The sequence below is a fragment of the Barbatula barbatula genome (assembly GCF_947034865.1).
Source record: "Barbatula barbatula genome assembly, chromosome: 19".
NCBI lineage: Eukaryota > Metazoa > Chordata > Actinopteri > Cypriniformes > Nemacheilidae > Barbatula > Barbatula barbatula.
Window position 1 is genome coordinate 9,472,522 of NC_136782.1, and position 18,228 is coordinate 9,490,749.

The 18,228-nt window shown below is 39.6% G+C and overlaps 1 protein-coding gene across 1 annotated transcript; it reads right to left on the minus strand.

Annotated features, from left to right (window-relative positions):
- Nucleotides 1–16,627: 16,627 nt before the first annotated feature.
- LOC306908817 (leucine-rich repeat and fibronectin type III domain-containing protein 1-like protein) lies at nt 16,628–18,010 on the minus strand (the record flags this gene model as incomplete). The annotated part of the gene is made up of 1 exon (XM_079482021.1): nt 16,628–18,010. The coding sequence occupies one exon, from the start codon at nt 18,008–18,010 to the stop codon at nt 16,628–16,630; it is 1,383 nt and encodes a 460-aa protein (XP_079338147.1).
- Nucleotides 18,011–18,228: the final 218 nt, after the last annotated feature.

Consider the following 18,228-nt stretch of genomic DNA (forward strand, 5'->3'; position numbering starts at 1 on the left):
ATTCTTCCCTGTATACCCTTCTGCGTGTTTTTGGATTACCCTTGCTCTTGTTTCAAGTTTCTGGACTTATTATTTTATATTCTGAAAGCCTTGTTTTGTTTAGTCCCCCTTGCTGGAAGTATTTGTTTGCTAGTGTTTGTTCAGGTTATCCCCATTGTGGGGTTTTTCATTTAAAATGTTTGCAAGTGCCACCAGACTTAAAGTGGTGAAAGCAGAATTCCATTCATGAATGCATCCCGGTCCCTGAGAGTCACTGGTGGTTTCCCGCTTGGTCTGTTCACGATTTTGTTCCGGAGGTTTCAACAAGAGATGGGTGTGAAAAACGGGAAAATCCTGGCCAAAACGGGAGTGTTGACGGGTATGATTATAATCAGTGTTGCTTTTTCATGCTGGGAGCAACTACGGGAGTCAAGGGTTTCAAAGCTGATGCCATGGTAACTTCTGGATAGGTAGGTACATGTTATGATTCGATTCTGATGGGTATTGATTATGTTGCTTGTGTAGTTTGTGAACCTTTATGTATTACCCAGCGTTACCTATGTTGCATCTAATCCTGTTTTAAAGCTGTTGTTTATGTTAGCGGTTTTCAATACTGTATCATGTTCTCACTAGTGAATGAGACATGATTTAATTGGAATTGATCCAAGAGCTTCTGGTTTGTGCGCGTTCATGTGTTTTGGAGGAGGCGTGGCTTTTGACCAATCATGGAGCCTGGAGGATTGTGGGAGGTTAGTCCAAAGGGGAAAACTAAGGAAAACAGGCACGGGGACAGACGAGACTGTGACAGTCCCCCCCCCCCTTTCCCGGAAGAGGCGTCCTCGCGCCTAGAAAGAATAACCAGGGAGCGGAGTGGGCATCCTGGAGGCTAGTGCAGGGACAGGACTAAAGGTCTGGAAGGCTCTAAAGACTTGGAAGGTTAATATAAGAGGTTGAACTCCCGCAAAACCTGATCTGCGGTGAGGCGCCAGCTCAGGAGAGTGACCAGGCGCCGCCTCAGCAAGCGTCGACAAGCACACCGATTGGGGGAACGTGGCTTCATGCCGGTGCTGGAGGGCTGCGGTGTCCAGACTGTTTTGTACACCGGCAGTGCTTTGTGGAGGACTTCGCCTAGATATTGGGGTGAATTGGGGTGCACAACATGTTTCCTCATAGGATATGAAGATGATAAGTCTCATCCAAAATGGCTTAGCTCACGGAGAAGCGAGAGCCATGCATTTTCAGGATGACACTGATGAACTCAACCACAGGTCTGTTCCGGAATTCTAGGGACAGACACCGTTCCCATCAGAAAGCATGTATTTTCAGAACATTCATCCCAACTCACCGCCACCAGAGACATAAATGGTAGGCGAGGATATCCTCTGGAGCGTTGAACCCAATATATTACATATTATGGAGGTCCTGTCTTTTGTAATGGAACATCCACGGAAACACGGAGGTGAGTACTAAACAAAAACACTTTAATGATCATAGCAACCAATAACGGGAGGGTATTTCGTTCACTTATACTTTACATTTAAGACTCGACGATGAACAAGGGAGTTGGAGAGTATATAAAAAGGGTGATTAGGGGATGGCTGGCATGTGAGACAGAGAAGGGACAGGTGATGGATCGTGGGAGGTGTACTCCAAGGTGCAAGATAGATGAGACTGTGACAATGGTAATTAAAAAGATTTTTAAAAAGATGCCATTTGTGTTCTATGATATGACAGCAAAATTTAGAAAGGAAATATTATTACAAATGTTACATTGTTTTATCAGAGATTTTTCTTTATTGTTAGTATTCCAAAAATGTTGCTGTTCCACTATAGGACAAATTTTGATATAAGTCTGTCAACTACCCATATACAGTACATTTACAATATTTAATTTCCAAATATTGCCATATTATCATAAATGTTAATCGGGATTAGATTACTGTCTAATCTATAATGTTAAAAAGTGTAATCTAATATAGAATAACCAAAAGTTAATTTAAAACGGGCGACCTAAATTAAATTTGAACAGTTATTTGAACAGTTTACGAATAAAATGTTTTCTTCATACTAACAGGCATTAAAGAATCGCACAAGAATCACAAACTTGACTATTCAATCTCACTGAAAAACGAAACAAATAGTAAAAGTCGTCGTGTGAAAGTTGTGGGAGGAAAAAAGTTCAACCAAACCACAATGTGAAACTTTGTCATATGGAGCTGCACTTCATCAGATAAATTTATAAAGAGATGATGTTGGGTTGTCACACAGCTGGCAGGCCTGCAGAGTTTGGGGACAAAAGGAAGAGGGTCTGGCCTATTCCTGACTCCCAGAAGAGACTGATGGAAAGCGAGAGCCTCGGGCAACTGGAGGTGTTCTGGTTTTCTCAATTTCTATCTCTGCTCCTCCTTCCATACAACACAGCTCTGTTTCCAGTCTGCATGCTAAAGTCACAATGGATTTGCAGGTCTTGCATGTTTTCAGAAAATCCTTTCAAACGAGGTGAACTTGAAGATGAAGACATTCGACACAGCCACTGGGTAATGCAATCTTCAGGCTTTACTGTGTTTCATAACACTTCATTACCATTGGTTCCTTCTCTATTTAAATTCTGTGCTATTAATTTGATGTTTCTGCATAACAACTGCCTCATTACAAACACGTTTGGGTAAATCCAGAGCCCTTCGTCCCAAATGTGTAGTTCACAGCGGCAGGCCTCTACGTGTCGGCATCTACCTTGTGCATTGCGCCGGGGCTTTCATTATTGATGTGCGGTGAGTTTCGAAAGATCTTTGCAGATGTTAGCTGGTGGGCGGTAAACACAACCTTTATCCTCAAGTCTCCAATGATGATCTTCAAGTAACTACTAGAACAACAGGCATGAACGGATGCTAAAAGGTGCACTAAAATATTCATTTATTTATAATCTCACCTCAGTGATCTTCACCACACACATATTCTCGATAATGGAGGACTTGGATTTGGGTTGAAGGTCTGGGTGATGTAAGTCCTAGAACCATAAGCTGTTAGGATCTCTTATTATACAGGACAGTCTGTGAAATGGTTTGATGTTAATTTTAAATGCATAGACTGTGTATATATTTGGAGTACAATATTTGGGCTACAAACATTAACTTTAAGAGAAAATGGAGGCTGTTGGTGAAAATGTAAATCCTAGTTAATAATTGATGCAATGCATTTCCACTTGATACGCCCCTGCCGGTAAATGGACACCACGGCTAATTCACAGTCTTGTTCCTGTGCACAGCTGAATGGACCGCATTGGTTTCAGAAGAACATTTAAATGACCGCAGGTTGAACCTGCGGGATCTGCAGCATGAATACGTGGGTCCACATATAAATACAACCGTACTTATAAATGTGTAGAGTACGGATTTACTGTACAGTAATGTACAAGCTCATTACAGAATCTCTATAATCTCTCAACTCAACCTTACAATTAGCCATACATTTCCTATACCCTGTATATAACATTGAGCGTACTTCAATTAGAGTGTTGATGGTTTGCATTTATTGCTTATAAAACATGCATTTATACATGCATATCAACCCACACAGCATTCCCACTGCCTGCTTTCTACAGTAGTCCACTTTACTTGCTGCATATCAATAAGCCTAGTGTTAGCCATGTACTTCAATGCATACGCATGACATTCTTGGGTTTATTTTAGCTTTAGTCAAGTTCATTAAGATATTGCTTAAACAGATCTGGAATAAAATTATGAACCAATTTCAGTAAAGCCTTTAATCAGCTTTTATTGTGCATGTATTCTGCATGTATTCTGGCCTTTTCATTCCAGTTTTAATTCCAACCTTAGGAGTGATTTAAAGTTACACAAAAATGTGAAAGATTTTTCGGTTTTCCTTTACAGAATTCATATATAAATGTAAGATTACAGAAAACGATTGCAAACAGTTGGGTGAAAAACCATGCAAATTTAGGCCAAATCCACATGAATAATTTTTCCTTTTAATTTCGTTAACACCGTGTAATCTCAAGAAATATCTGTGCATATCAGTATGTGGCTCTGTAATTCTGCTACAACAATTTTAGAGACACAAAAAATGGAGAAGAAGATTTGGAGAATGCGGATAAAATCTTATATTATTGTTTTAGAAAATATATAGATTGGCTGTAATATTGTTGCACTATTTAAGATCCAAAGTCATATGATATAAAACACGATATTTGCACTCTAAAAAGGGTTGTGTTAAAAACAACACAATAGCAAAAATGCAACGTTATTTCTGTGATAACACAGAACATGTGTTAAACACAATCTGTGTTGTCCCTTTTATTTATTTAACAAAAAAATGACACATAATGTGTAAAATACATAAAACAGAAAATTTGTTAATAATTAACAAATCCACTTTTGGAGTGTATAGTTGGAGTGTATAGAAAAATACATTTAGAAAACTGAAAAATATTTAAGGGTGTCTCTTATTTTATCTGCAGCTGTATGACTGCACGTTTGAGAACTGAAAGGAAGACCTGACTTGCAGACAATTCACAAGCTTATTTTTATGTTACATTTTTCTTCATCAAAACATTTTCAGAGCATTGATTGTAGAATTACAGTGGATGCTAAGACTTCAAAGCACTTTGTGTCACTATAAATTGCATTTCTGGCAAGTGGTGCCACCACAGTACCACTCATTATAGCAACTTCCTGTAGAGTTAATTGGAAAAAAACAGTCAGATCCATCCATCAATCCCTTTAGACATTCTATTTTATTTGCTGTTACCTTTGAAAGTCAAAAGTAAAACAGGCGCTTTATTTGCATAGTAACCAATGTGATGCATACATTGCGCCACAGTAGCTCACCTCACACCTCCTTTGTTTAGCAGCGAGAGTAATAAAGAACCCTATGAGTGCTTTTTTCCTGCAGGCAAACACTGGTTTGTGAGACATCAATCTGAGAGTCGCTCAAAGCATTCAAATAATCACAGTAAATGAAGGTGTAACACCAGCCCATACGTGAAAAGATGCCTGGTTGGGGTGTGACTGCATTCAGTCAGAGAGAATATCTTGGACATTGACATGGAGGCGGGTTGATGCTGTCCGCTGAAGAATGTAGATTCTGTCCTTACATGGACCTCAGGGCACCGCCCGCGCTGGTGTGAGTTAGTCTCGTCTCCAAGCTAATGCGGTGTAAAGTGAGCTGGATCTAATGAAGCGTGGCTGAGCGGGAGCCGACAGACTCAGGATGGCATCAAGGAGTGGGCAGAGAAAATGAGATACAGCTGAATTGTGTTATATTAATCTAGAAGGGCAATGTCTCTAACCTGAACCGTCTCATTTTCGTATAAAGGAACAGGTCATCCAAAAATGAAAAGGCAGTAGGCGATAAAACACAAAAGGAGATGTTAGGCAGAATGGTTAGGGACTGATATTTGCCATTTTCTTTCGGGGTATGGTTCAAATACAAAAAATATATGTATTAAATAGTTCAACATTTTTCCATTGGTGTCCCTAGAAATTGCCTTTCTATCTACAAAAAGCTGAATAAAGGAGGATGAGTTGGTGGCGGAATAAAATGTTGGGGTTTTAGCGGTTTAATTAGGGGCTTCACAATTTACCTGTAATGTCAATAACGTGATATTAAAAAACATGTTTATATAGTGTAGCCTAAATTATACTTGTATGACAATGTTGTAAATAATTGACTCAATTTACAATAGAATAACATTATTTGTTCATTTATAGATCCTTTCATCAGACGTGCGCGCCTGGACTGCAGGTAACTTCCGTACTGTGTTTGTTTGTCGGTCATTTTAAATATTTATTTTGATTTAATTTATGTAATAAATTTTTTTTTCTGATTTTATTGTATAATAATTATATTAAATAAATTTTTTGAATGTGTTGTGTATCTTTGTCGCATTTAAAGAAACCGTATGGTACATTGATATCTAGCGGTTGAGCTTGGTATCGCGGTCTAAATTCAAAATATTGAAGAGACAAGTTTAGCTAAGTAGCGGTTCTCGGTTTTTGTTGCTTCTTATCAGAAATAATCTACAGGCATTTTATTGTTTGTTGTTGCTTTGAAACCGTCTATAATAACAGTGTGTGTATCCCTGTCTACAAACCATTGAAATATAAAATGATCAGTCACGTGATATTTTCAGCTAAAGGGGTTTGCCCAAAACAATGCAGCGTGAAGGTTGTGCCAAACCGTATTGCTATCCAATGCAACTGGAATTGAGGTGAATCGGAACCAAACTGTAGCCATTTTTTACAAAAGCAGCTTTCAAACCAAGAGTAAATACAGCACTTCATCATCATAGATGCCTCCTTATACCGTATGTGTCCTAGCAAACATTTGTATCTTCAAATATGCGTTCAGTGTAATATTTATCGCTATTTATGCACAAATGCAAACAACCACACCACACCCGTGGCCCAAACTACCAGAGGTTGGTTCCTTATTGTGTCATTAGACATATTTATATCTCACCTTACTCCCTTCATTGAACATTAACGATCCGTATTTACAGGATTCTCCCTCTCGAAGTAAGAATCTAATGGGTTCTTTTTCCTATCAGCCATGGATATTTGAGCTAGTTATAATTGGAAGAAATATACAATTTGAAAAGACACCAAACAGGGGGGTAGAGAACAGAGGCAGTCACACCGCTGTGTCTCATCTTTCTGTGTTAACGCCGTGGGCGATCAGGCAGCTCTGGGAAGACTCCCCACAATTAAATCGGTACATGCTTAAACAGTCCTGCTGAGTGCTTGCTGCATTTCTGAATGCTATCTCCTTCTCAGGGAGCTCAGGGGATGAAACAGTTTTTGCTGTAACCACATGATGGACCAGAGCAGAGGAGTGTTGAACGGTGCTTCGCAAAAACACTTTCTCTCAATGCCAGTGTTATGGATAGATGGAGGTTTTGTAGCAAAGCTTCTTGACCCGCAGACCTTGAGAGGTGACACTATACCACTTTTATACAGTTATATCTATCGTGGCGATATAGCTATAATTTTATAGAGAAAATGGGTCGAGATCAAACGTTTGACAAACCGGCCTCTTTCACAATACGCTCTGATAATCCATCAGTTCAGGATGGAGAGAAGCTTCAGAGATTCACCTTGAACATTTCCATCTCCAAATAGTCAAAAAATGCTTTGTCCACTTCAAAACATTGACTGGTTGTACTTTTACTGCAGCTTCAGAAATGAGGTGTGAATAAGAGAGAGAGAGAGAGAGAGAGAGAGAGCAAAAGGCTTATTGAACAGATAGCATAGCGCTGTCTCATAAATCTCTTCTTCTAAGGATCGATTGATTTGATAAACGGGGAAAAATATGGTAGGCGCTAGTCACTTCTTCAAATCTGCCCGGTTTCACTGTAAGCGCAGGGTCTTTAAGTAGCTCTAGATGGAGATGGTCTAGCTTAGAAAATGCTTTTTATTGTATTAAAGTGAAACCTCAGTCACACATGCTAGCTAAAGAGTTCGCTGGGTGGCTTAAGGGAATGTGTGTACTTACATTACAACGGATACATTTTTGGCCTGCATGGCCTGTTCTTTTCATCTTTGAACTGTTGTATGGATTTGTGCATGGGTATCAAAACCTCTGTGAGGCAGAGAAGAGTGATTCTAAAATGGGCCACATTGTGAAAAATCCATTAACTTTGTAGCTGCGATTTGGAACATGATAACCAAGTTGGTCAAACTGGTCATTAATGCAAGATGGTCATTAGAAGTTGACCGTGTTCTGAAAACCATCTTTTTCTGATGTAATCTATAGCAGTTTGAACCAGCTTAGACCAGCTGGAAACCAGCTTCTATGTTCTAAAACACAACCATCTTAAAGGTATAATTCATCAAAAAAAGAACATTCTGTCATTATTTAGTTAACCGCTTGTCATTTCAAACCTGTATGACTTAATTTCTTCTGCAAAACACAAAACATATATATTTTGAACATTGTCGATAACCGAACAATCGCTGTACCTATTAACTTCTATGGACACATAACCAATGCAAGTCAATGGGTACCGCTGTTGTTCGGTTATCAACATTCTTCAAAATATCTTCTTTTGTGCTCTCCAAAAGAAAGAAAGCCATACAGGTTTGAAATGACACGAGGATGCGTCTGTAAATAATGACGAAAAAGTATATTTGGGTTAACTATCCCTTTAAGGTGGATTTTCAGGCATGACGTGCATTAGTTCAAAATACATCCTCTCGCAAGACCCAATATCCAGATAGAAATCCCCAGTGTTGCACCTAACTAATCCATGCTAATTGCACCCCCACAAGGAAAATGTATTTGATGCTTCATTAAGAACAACTGTGCTAAAGAAGGATAAGGAAAAAGGCAAAAACAGAGACAAGAAAACTTTCTCCAACAGAAATCAATCTCCAATAGAAGGATGATGCAGCGAAAATGGCAAATAAAAAGCAATTTACTGTTAGAACATTTCACACGCAAAGATTATCAGACGGCTGAGTATTCAAGAAAACAACATGGTTTCAGGCAAGGAGTCTTGTTTTCTCATATCCCTGATTGTGAGTTGTTTTGTTTTGCTAGATTGGCATCTTTTCTTAAGCTACCTTCTGTCAGCTGTCATTAAAATCACTATCAACGCCGTTTTTTTATCTGTTGGGCTGTGGCTTGTCATTTTAATTAAAGCGTGCAGTCTCTCTCTGGTACGGGGAGGGGGCACGATGACGTCCGTAATTAAAAATTGATCCGGGGCGCTGCAGGAATGATGAAATTCATGGGAGGCAAGAAGTAGAACGGTTCGAAATGCAAACTCAACATTTTGACAGCCTGCATTATTAGTTGACACTTAAGGGCGTATGCATTACCCCTTTGTGCTAATTCACAGTTACTGAATATTCACATTTTCCAACCACTCTGCTTTGTGAGGAAAACATGAGAAGTTGCCCATGTTAAGCCACCACTATGCTAGAGTGCAGCGGAGGTAATCAAAAGGCTAACATTTGATATTTTATTACGGAAAAGCAAAATAACACCTTTCTTTAACAATCCAAATAATTTAAATCATTATAGTTATTATTTGTGTTTGTAAATTAGATAACACTTTGGGTTGAGGTTTCTCCAAATCCTTCACCCCAAATCTGAGCAAAATGTACGCAATTTTGACTAACTTTAATGTCTTATATGCCACTGACTAGATCATAGATAACGTCCCATAAAGTGTACGTGCAAAGTAAAGTAGCAACACAACCTGACAATTGCATTATTACCTTACTACATCACTGTCATCTTGCCAACCATGCATACACCAACCCAAAATTTGGATTGGGATTTGTAAAGCAGACCGTAATCTAGACTGCCTTTAATCTACAGGGATAATTAATGGCCGTTCGTACCAACCCGTACATCATTAAACGTGAAATGGTACCACACCTCCAGAGCAAAGCCAGCATCTGAACCTGAAGAAACGTAGCTTATTACGGCCACCGCGTGGGGTGCTCGCTCCCCTCCACTGCAGTCTGGAGTTGCCCTTGCTGCGAGACATTTTAATCAGCTCATCAGTCATTCATGATGGAGGACCCATTAGCCCTTTACTGCCTCCCAGTTCACACATTAACCATCTGCTAATCAGGACCGATTGAGCAGAGCTACTCTTACACCTACCCAAGGAAACGTGCGTGTGACACATATGTAACTTACCCCTTCAATCTCAGCCATCAGCGATCATTATCGTTCCATGGGCTCTTTGTTTACATGTGCGACAAGCATGTTACAACAAGTATCGACCACGGTCAAATGCATCAGGGGAAGATTACATGGTCACTGGTCCTCTGCTAGCAGCTGTACATGACTCAACATTAATTGCTTGGTCTTTTTCGTCACATCTGGCTTTCAAAACCGCTTAAAAAAGGAAAGAATGTGTTGATTCTCATTTTTCATTAAAGGTAAGGTTCACCCCAACATTACAATTCTTTCTTCATTCATTCACCCTCATGTACAGTTACATGCATTTATTGCATAAATTGACAAACAAACAGTATATTACAAAACAAATCGCATTGCAAACGTTCTGAGATGAAGCCAGAAAAATAAATGTTGACGTAGATTATCCATGTAGGCAGAGCTCGTTCAGACTGACGCAATCGGTCACAAGATCATTTTAAATGTGTGAGTAAACCGGAGGTTCACAGGGCGTGAAGATACACTGCAGATGGTGCTCATTTTAGCATCTTTTCCACACACCTCGGTACACTTGGAATATTTGTACGTTTTGAAAAACAATTGTGACTGTTTTATATGCTGTGTTTCATATTATACAGTAAATAAATGGGTTATGTTGGTCGCTCAAAATGCGTGAATGGTTTAATTTGTAATGTAAATCATACATGTCAACATTGAGATTTGACAATAAGGGAAATTTTATAACCAACCAGTGTTTGCGCCCAGTGTTTTTTTAAAGAAATATAAAAAATACAGGAGAAATGTGGGAAAATATTTAAACAAATAGCAAGGATAGCGAGGTAAAATACGGGACTTTCCCGGCCAAAACCGGATACTTGACAGGTATGATGTAAATACAGAAGTGAAAATCACACTCCAATACGTCTCATCATTGCAAAATGATAGCGCAATATATAATTGAATAATGAACGTAGGCAAAAGCTTTTCCTGCAGCCCTTAGGTATTATTTTTAGGAATTTGGGGAACATTTAAAATGACCAATATGGTCGTATGAGTTTGAGTACATGTTGCCATGAACACAACACCACTGAGACTTTTCTCAAAATATCTTCTTTTGTGTTCCATCTATCCCTTTAAAACAATTAATTTGAATGTGTACAATGTGTTTTGAGAACCTATAATTTAGCCTTACAGTACCCCAGGGGACTGCACCCAAAACTGTGAAAACAAGTGCCTTAGGCTTTAATATGGATTACTGTAAAAGCACTGTATATAGTAGGCTAGTGTGGTATAATGCCTGGCTGATTAAACAGACGTAAGTGCAAGAAATGTAATCCTTGTGCATATATTAAAGGAGCCTTGTTAATCTTCTTTGGAAATCCCTGTTCTTAGCCAAGAGTCCGCTACAAATCTGATCTGGACACAGTACTGACATGTATTAGCCAACTAAGAACAGTATCAGAGTTGGTCTGCTCTTTTGCAGTCGAGTTAACATCCATGTGTTGTTCTTATATAAGTAACAAACCTTAGGTAATGATTTCTTTATTTTGTAAATGATTGTTTTTGTCACAAGTAACCTACTGGTATATCAACCACGTACCGAAAGGGATAGATAAAAAAATAATTCTGTCATTATTTATTCACCCTCATCTCATTCCAAACATGTAAGTCATTCTTTCTTCTGCAGAAAGTAAATATCAGTTACTGAACAACATCGACCCCATTGACTTCCATTGTATGGACACAAAAATCCTGACACATTTCTCGAAATATCTTCTTTTGTGTTCCCTAGAAAAAAGAAAAAGGCTTGAGGGTGAATAAATGATAACAACATTTACATAAAGAATTAACTAAACTATTCAAAACTTTCCATTACCAATCCAGTCGCATCCCAAACCATCCCACACAGTAAAATTGGCTTATCCAGTGGCATGAGTTTCTGGCAGGACGATCTGTATGCCCAACAAATGATAAATAATTGTGTTCAGAAAACTTGTTTGAAAATAGTAACTATTCTGTTTACATTTTACAAGGCAAAACTTTATGAAAGACAATGTCCTCCACTTGATCATTAGACCTTGATGAATCCTTCTATATAGCAGCCTTCATACAGCCAGGTGCATAAATGTTGCACACTAATACAACTGAGCCAATACACATGTGATCGCTGCAGGTGTGCATAATTAATATCGATGTAGCAAATAGGACATCTGGGTTCAGTAAAATTGCAGCATAAGATACTTTTAAATAGACAGGCTGGTAAAATGTTAACGCTAACTTGTTATTGGAAGTCTCAAGAAAATTGAAGCACGCTGTACATACATCCAGGTGGAAAAGTATGCGCATAATAGGGGATCGTGCTGCTATGGAACACAGTGGGGTACGAGGCAAGCAGGTTCACCAACAGTCTGTACTGCTGTTTGAATAACAAGCATATCCACCGTTTCATCCAAAGGCGCAATTTACATCGCCAGCTTTTAAAGCAAATGCTAACGCGGATCTAATTAAGATTTCAGAGAAGCTCTGGACTTTGCTTTAGTCTGCCTATGAAGTGGATAATTGCTATATTTCTATAAATGCGTCTGCTGGGGGCCCGGAGAAAATATAAACCCTTAATTTCGCTGTGGTGTTTTAATATTCATTAAGGAAGCGATTAGCTTTACAGTACTAATTGAAAGTGGCAACGCAGCTAACTTTTCTACATTTCTCTGTAGGCATGACAGTACAGTAAAAGGTGATTTTTGAATGATGCAGTAACGTGCAACGTTAAAAAACAACGCTGTTGATAGTTTACAAACTGCCGCTTAACTAATGCGGGATGAAGTAACAGGAGTTTGGAGCGACATGAGGGTGGTCATGTGTTCCTGGAGTGAAGATGTCAGTTGGACTAAATTTGGATGAAGTATTTACTTTTAGCTATAAATATGAGTACACGGAGAATAATTCAAAAGATTATTAATATCGCAAAACGGAAATCATACATCAATTCTGCCGTTTTGCCGTTAAACGCCCAAAGTGCACAGTGGCATATGAAGGGCTGCTTTATAGCACCAAGATGAGCTTATTTTCAGCAGTGTCTAACACAAGGCTTTATTTAAAGACCTTTATTAAAGAACACAGCTGTGCTCTCTTCCTCTTCAAACTAAAACACTCCGCGAAAAAAAGTATTACCCTCACAAGATGTACTTTGAAGACAAGGCAGACACATGCTTCTGCTGCTCTGAGCATTCTTATGCCACAATGAAAAATGAAACCTGATCCTAATTTGTACTTGCTGATAGATGTGCATGGTCTCTCTCTAGCAGACATATCTATGAGGCAAGCCACTTAATCAACGCTTTGCTAGCAGACGGTTTACAATGACAATTAATGCATGTTTTCATTATTCTTCCATCAAGTTTAATTAGTCACAGTTTACAATGACTATACCATCGCACAAAATACGTCAACGCTGCGATGAATGACGCAAACAATGAGTATGACTTGAATTCCCTCACTGACTGTTTTAAGAAACAGGGGAATTTAAAGGAACAGTAGACCCCAAAATGTGTAGCCCCCTATTCCATAATACAGTGCACTATTTGAGGGGACGTCCATTTTTAGTGGTGTCTGAATTCGTGGTGGAAATTATTGAATCCCATGATGCATCATAATAATGAGTGTACAACCGATGTACACTCACGGCTAGCTGCTAGCCATCTATGAGGCTGGCGCTGAATGCATTTCCAGTGTCCAAATTGAATCACTCGTTTTCACCCGCTCCTTAAAGCGCACTATATTAGTGAACTAATGTAGGGAATAGTGAATGAGGGTATAGTGGGCGATTTCGGACAAAGCCTGTGTTTTGTGTTCATGCGAGTAGAGCCTCACTATCGCCATCTCTGTTCAAAATATAAAAAAGTCTTTACATTCTTATCTTAAATGACCTTGACACTTTCTGTGGATTCCATCCAAACAGCTTTAATTAAGTGCAATGAGTATTTTTTGGGAGGATCTATTGACAGAAATCCAATAGTATATACATATTGTTGTCTTCAGACGTGTATAAAGACCTTATACAATGAAGCGTTTTGTTTTTATGACCTTAGAATGAGCTATATCTATCTTTATACACCACAGGTCCCTTTGCATGGAAATCACAATGTTGTTTCCACAGTAGCCTAAGCAGACAAACTGCTCTACAGAGCACCTCTCGTGAATACGTTATATCTTTCGGTAAAGAAGTAAACCATGATATATTGTACTGTGTCAGCCTTCGCAGTGCTTTGAAAGGGAGGGGTTGAGTGAGCCTTTGGTTGCAATTCGCAACCTCACCACTAGATGCCGCTAAATGTAATTCACTGGCTTATAGTAGCTTATTATGAGTGACCATGCCTGTAAAACATTATAAAGGACAAAAACACTATCATGAACCCGATGACTCTTAAACAGGGTAATCTGGGTTTGAAATCACATTTCCCATGTTTGGGTGAACCATCCCTTTGAATGTATAAGCAGTGATGCAGCGTAATACTGATCAGCCAAAACGTGCGGACTACAAGACAATGCATAGCTGTAAATTTGATCCCTGGCTTCATGTCAGATGTCAAAATCAGATCTCGTTCTCCTCGGATACAATCTCAATCATTTTGGGAGAAAATGCATACACAAGTGTTCTGGTTCCGAGTGTCCTTTTCTTTCCCGACTCTCTATTCTCAGGTACATCCTCTGGTGTGAAAGGAAAGTAAAAACCTATTTTGATATGTCTGTCTCCATTGGTCGGTTCTCTTGGAGAGGCTGTCTGAGGTGTTAGAATGAGCTGACAGTGGTACATTGACTTCCCGTGACATCAAGTCAGAGGGAAGTGTGGCCGACATCACTGAAAATACACCACAAGTGCCTGTCCAGATCCTACAAAGACCTGGAGCTCACCAAGTGTGCAAAAGCCCTTTATACAGTTACATGAACACATTGGCTTTTGTGTTAAAAACATGGTACAATCTACACGGTCCCAGGCTGGAAGAGCGTATTGATAGATTTTTGGTTTGAAGGTCAAAGAATATGAGGAGAAAAAGCAATGGAATGCCAGTTTTAGAATAGATCGTAATGCTTTAATGCGCATTAGGTTTAGCAAGTTGGATGGCTTCTTGCGTTGACCCAGTTTCACAGAGTTTTACACTAATTCACTCTTAATCATTCTGAAGCCGTGTTCAGTGTGTGCAATGTTTGCAATGTCATTTGAACCAAGGGCTCAGGGTCTGGTTCATTAACATGTGCCAGTAACCCTGCTGATAGATTCGCAACTGCACCATTCTGCTGCCAAAAAGCTTCTCTCTTCATCGCCGGCTATTCACAAGTGTATTGTGACAAACTACATTTTTTTTCAAACAACATATCAATCACAGAAATGTTTTGCCAGTGATCTAATTTGGTTTTATAGGGCTCTAAACTGACATTTCCCCTGTATGGCTATGCTAGTGAAGGGGTTTTGGACTGCATGTTCTTCACCCAATCAGGATTTCATTGTTGTCATTTACGGCTCAGGTGATTGGCTCAAACACATCTATGTCCAAATCCTAGGGCCTGTGAACAACGGTGACAGCCACCAGACTGAACAGCTGTCAGTGGGATTGATGTGAATGCTAACAAATAGCTTTCTACAGGTATTTTAAACTTGCATGATTTTAAAGCATGAAATACTCAGCCTCAAGTAGTTTTAAACCTGTATAAACACATAGAAAGATATTTAGAAGAATGTAAGCAAATGCGATTTCTGAGGTAGTTAAAATGGTAGTCAAGGGTCAATTTCTTCAAAATGTATTCTGTCGCTATTAACAGAATAAAATATATACAAAATGTTTTTATTAGGGCAGTCAATAGTGCCCCGGAAATCCCAGAGTCGACTATTCCTAATCATATCTTATTGGTAAAAAGATGGAAGGCCATTGCTTGTGTGAATAGCTCCTTTGTGTTTACTAACAAAAAGTTGTTCGAGTAATTTTATGGTATTACACACGCACACAAAACTTGAGTTCAACTTGAGTAGTCAGCTTATAGTTTTTAAGTAAAAATGTATTTCATTTAAAAAAATGTATTATGCCATAAATTTAATGCCGAGATTTAAAATAATCTAGATATATTTAGTGTAACTTCATTCTATAAATTATAATACTTATGCAAAAACCATTATTTTTAAGTCAGTTTGATATAATTTTAGTTCGGCTGACTTGTAAAGACTAATCTAAATCCAATTTAATGTCACAAGGCCCCTAACTTTAGAACTGCAGGTTTTGAAGTAGATTTTTACAGCGTACTTTGTGAAAATGTCTAATACGCAAGTCATTTACTCGTAATAATTTTTTTGCACACAAATTTGTGCGATTTTATTGCCATTGATGTAACCATTACTGCCCAAGGTTGTGAGGTGGATGCTAATTTTCCATTGTCCCCAACGTCCAGACTAATTAAACACACCAGACCGCTGTGAAAGAGGAGATATCCCAACGGCTCTGGATTCTAAATATTAGCAAAGACAAATTAGCCTGGTTTGTGTCCACCTCTCACAGCACATAGAAAATCATCTGTTAGTCTGACTATAGAGTCATCTTTGATATGTCTGTCTTCTATCATGAATGGGATTTCAAACGCCAAAGAACATTTTGCACAAACACTTTGAATTTTGCATATCCCACAGCTTTAGAAAAGTACTCAGAGAATATCTGGCCCATAAACAGTGCAACTTTTGACAGATGAAGGAAAGATTTCCTCTTTTATCATGACAGAGGCATCCAGCAGTGCCAAACAACTAAAGATTCGGATGTCAGTGTTTTAATTCTGAAAACTGAGCTTAAGTATAAGGGAAGTCCATTTACATGAAAAAAAAATATTGTTACATTTAACAGTAAATTGAATAGCAACAAATAAGTGCAATGCTCAGATCAGGTCTGAACGGGATGTGTGTTGGCAGAACCAATTACTATAGTAAGATTATAGATTCACAAAATATTTTCCCATCTCACCTGTATACCAAGGTGTCATCTGATGAGCTGTTGTACTGAATCTGATACATCCTGATTCCAGGAACATGTTGTTGTGAAGGCCACCTGATGAATGCCGAAGTTGCTGTGAGCTCAGCAAGTACTACCTTCCTCTCTTGAGCCCTGGTCTCATTGTTAGCGGATGAAGTCGACTTAGCAGAGGTTAGAATATCAGATGGTCCTGGATCAGGTTCTCGGATACGGTTCGTGCTGTTTGCTAAGTGAGGAAGTGGATTGACCACCAGTTCCACCGTTCCCGTGGACTCCCCTGCGGCATTAGATGCAATGCAGGTGAAGACTCCCGTGTCCTTAAGGGAGGTGATATTGATCTCTAAGCTCCCATTGCTAAAGCTCAAAGTACGAGAGGTGTTCGCGATTAGACGACCCTCCGGAGAGATCCAGTGTACTTCAGGGTCTGGGTCCCCATTGGCTTTGCATTTCAGGCTGGTGGGCTGGCCCTCCATGGCAAAGGTTTTGGCAGATTTCCTTGTAATCACAGGTGGGTCGCAGATAAACTCCTCCTCTGGGATGGTCCAGAAATACTTGGCTGTGAGATCAGTAGGAGACGCGCAGGTCTCCAGGTCATCCTCTCGCGTCAGCCTCCTCAACCAAAGCAGCTCGCAGTTACAATGAAGGGGGTTCCCTCCAAAACTCAAGATGAGGGAAGTAAGGGGCGATCCTTTTGACTTGGCATAAACTGGTATCCTCAAAAACAAAGGGTCAGGCGGGATTTTTTTTAGTTTATTAGATGTCATATCCAGACGCGCTAGTTTGTGCAAGTTGGAGAAGACACCTAGTGGGACGTGCTCTATGAGATTATGATCCATGTTGAGAGTGTTCACATTGGTGAGGCGTGCTATAGTTTCCCAAGGTATGTCCACCAGGTTATTGTACGAGAGATCCAAGTCCTCTAGAGTCCCCAAAAAGTCATTGAAAGCATGCAGCGAGATGTTTTGCAGTTGATTGTTGGCCAGGATGAGGTGCCTCAGATTGGTGAGACCGCGGAAGTGGTCATTGGTGACGACACTCAATCGGTTGCTGTCCAGGTGCAGCGCCCGCAGCTTCTTTAGGTCCGCAAAAGTGTAAGGCATGATCTGGCTAATCGTATTGCGGGAGAGTGTCAGGTGCAGGAGGCTGGTCATGTTCGCGAAGTCCCGCCTCCTCACTGCCGTGATGAAGTTCTCTGTGAGGCGCAGCTCTACTGTACGCCGATCGATGACCATTGGCACAAAAAGCAGCCCTGTCTTGGCACAGAGGATGGCCAGAGATGGGGACAGGTTCTGACACATGCAACGTTTGGGGCACAGCTGCCCCGACGCAGACACAGCCAGCACCAGAAGGGAGAAGATCAGCCGCTCCATCTGTCTGGGTAACTGCAAGGCAAGCAATAAAAGAGTCACTCTTAACTTGTATGAACTTAATCTTGTAGTAAAAATGTGCATATGATCGATTTGCAGACACATATATGAAGACACTTACAGTGCATTTATACAGTACATTTGCTCAGTGTAATATTTGTGGTGCGAATGCCATGCTCTGCCTAGGGAGCTACAAGAACACTTTTTAAAGTTTAGGATAT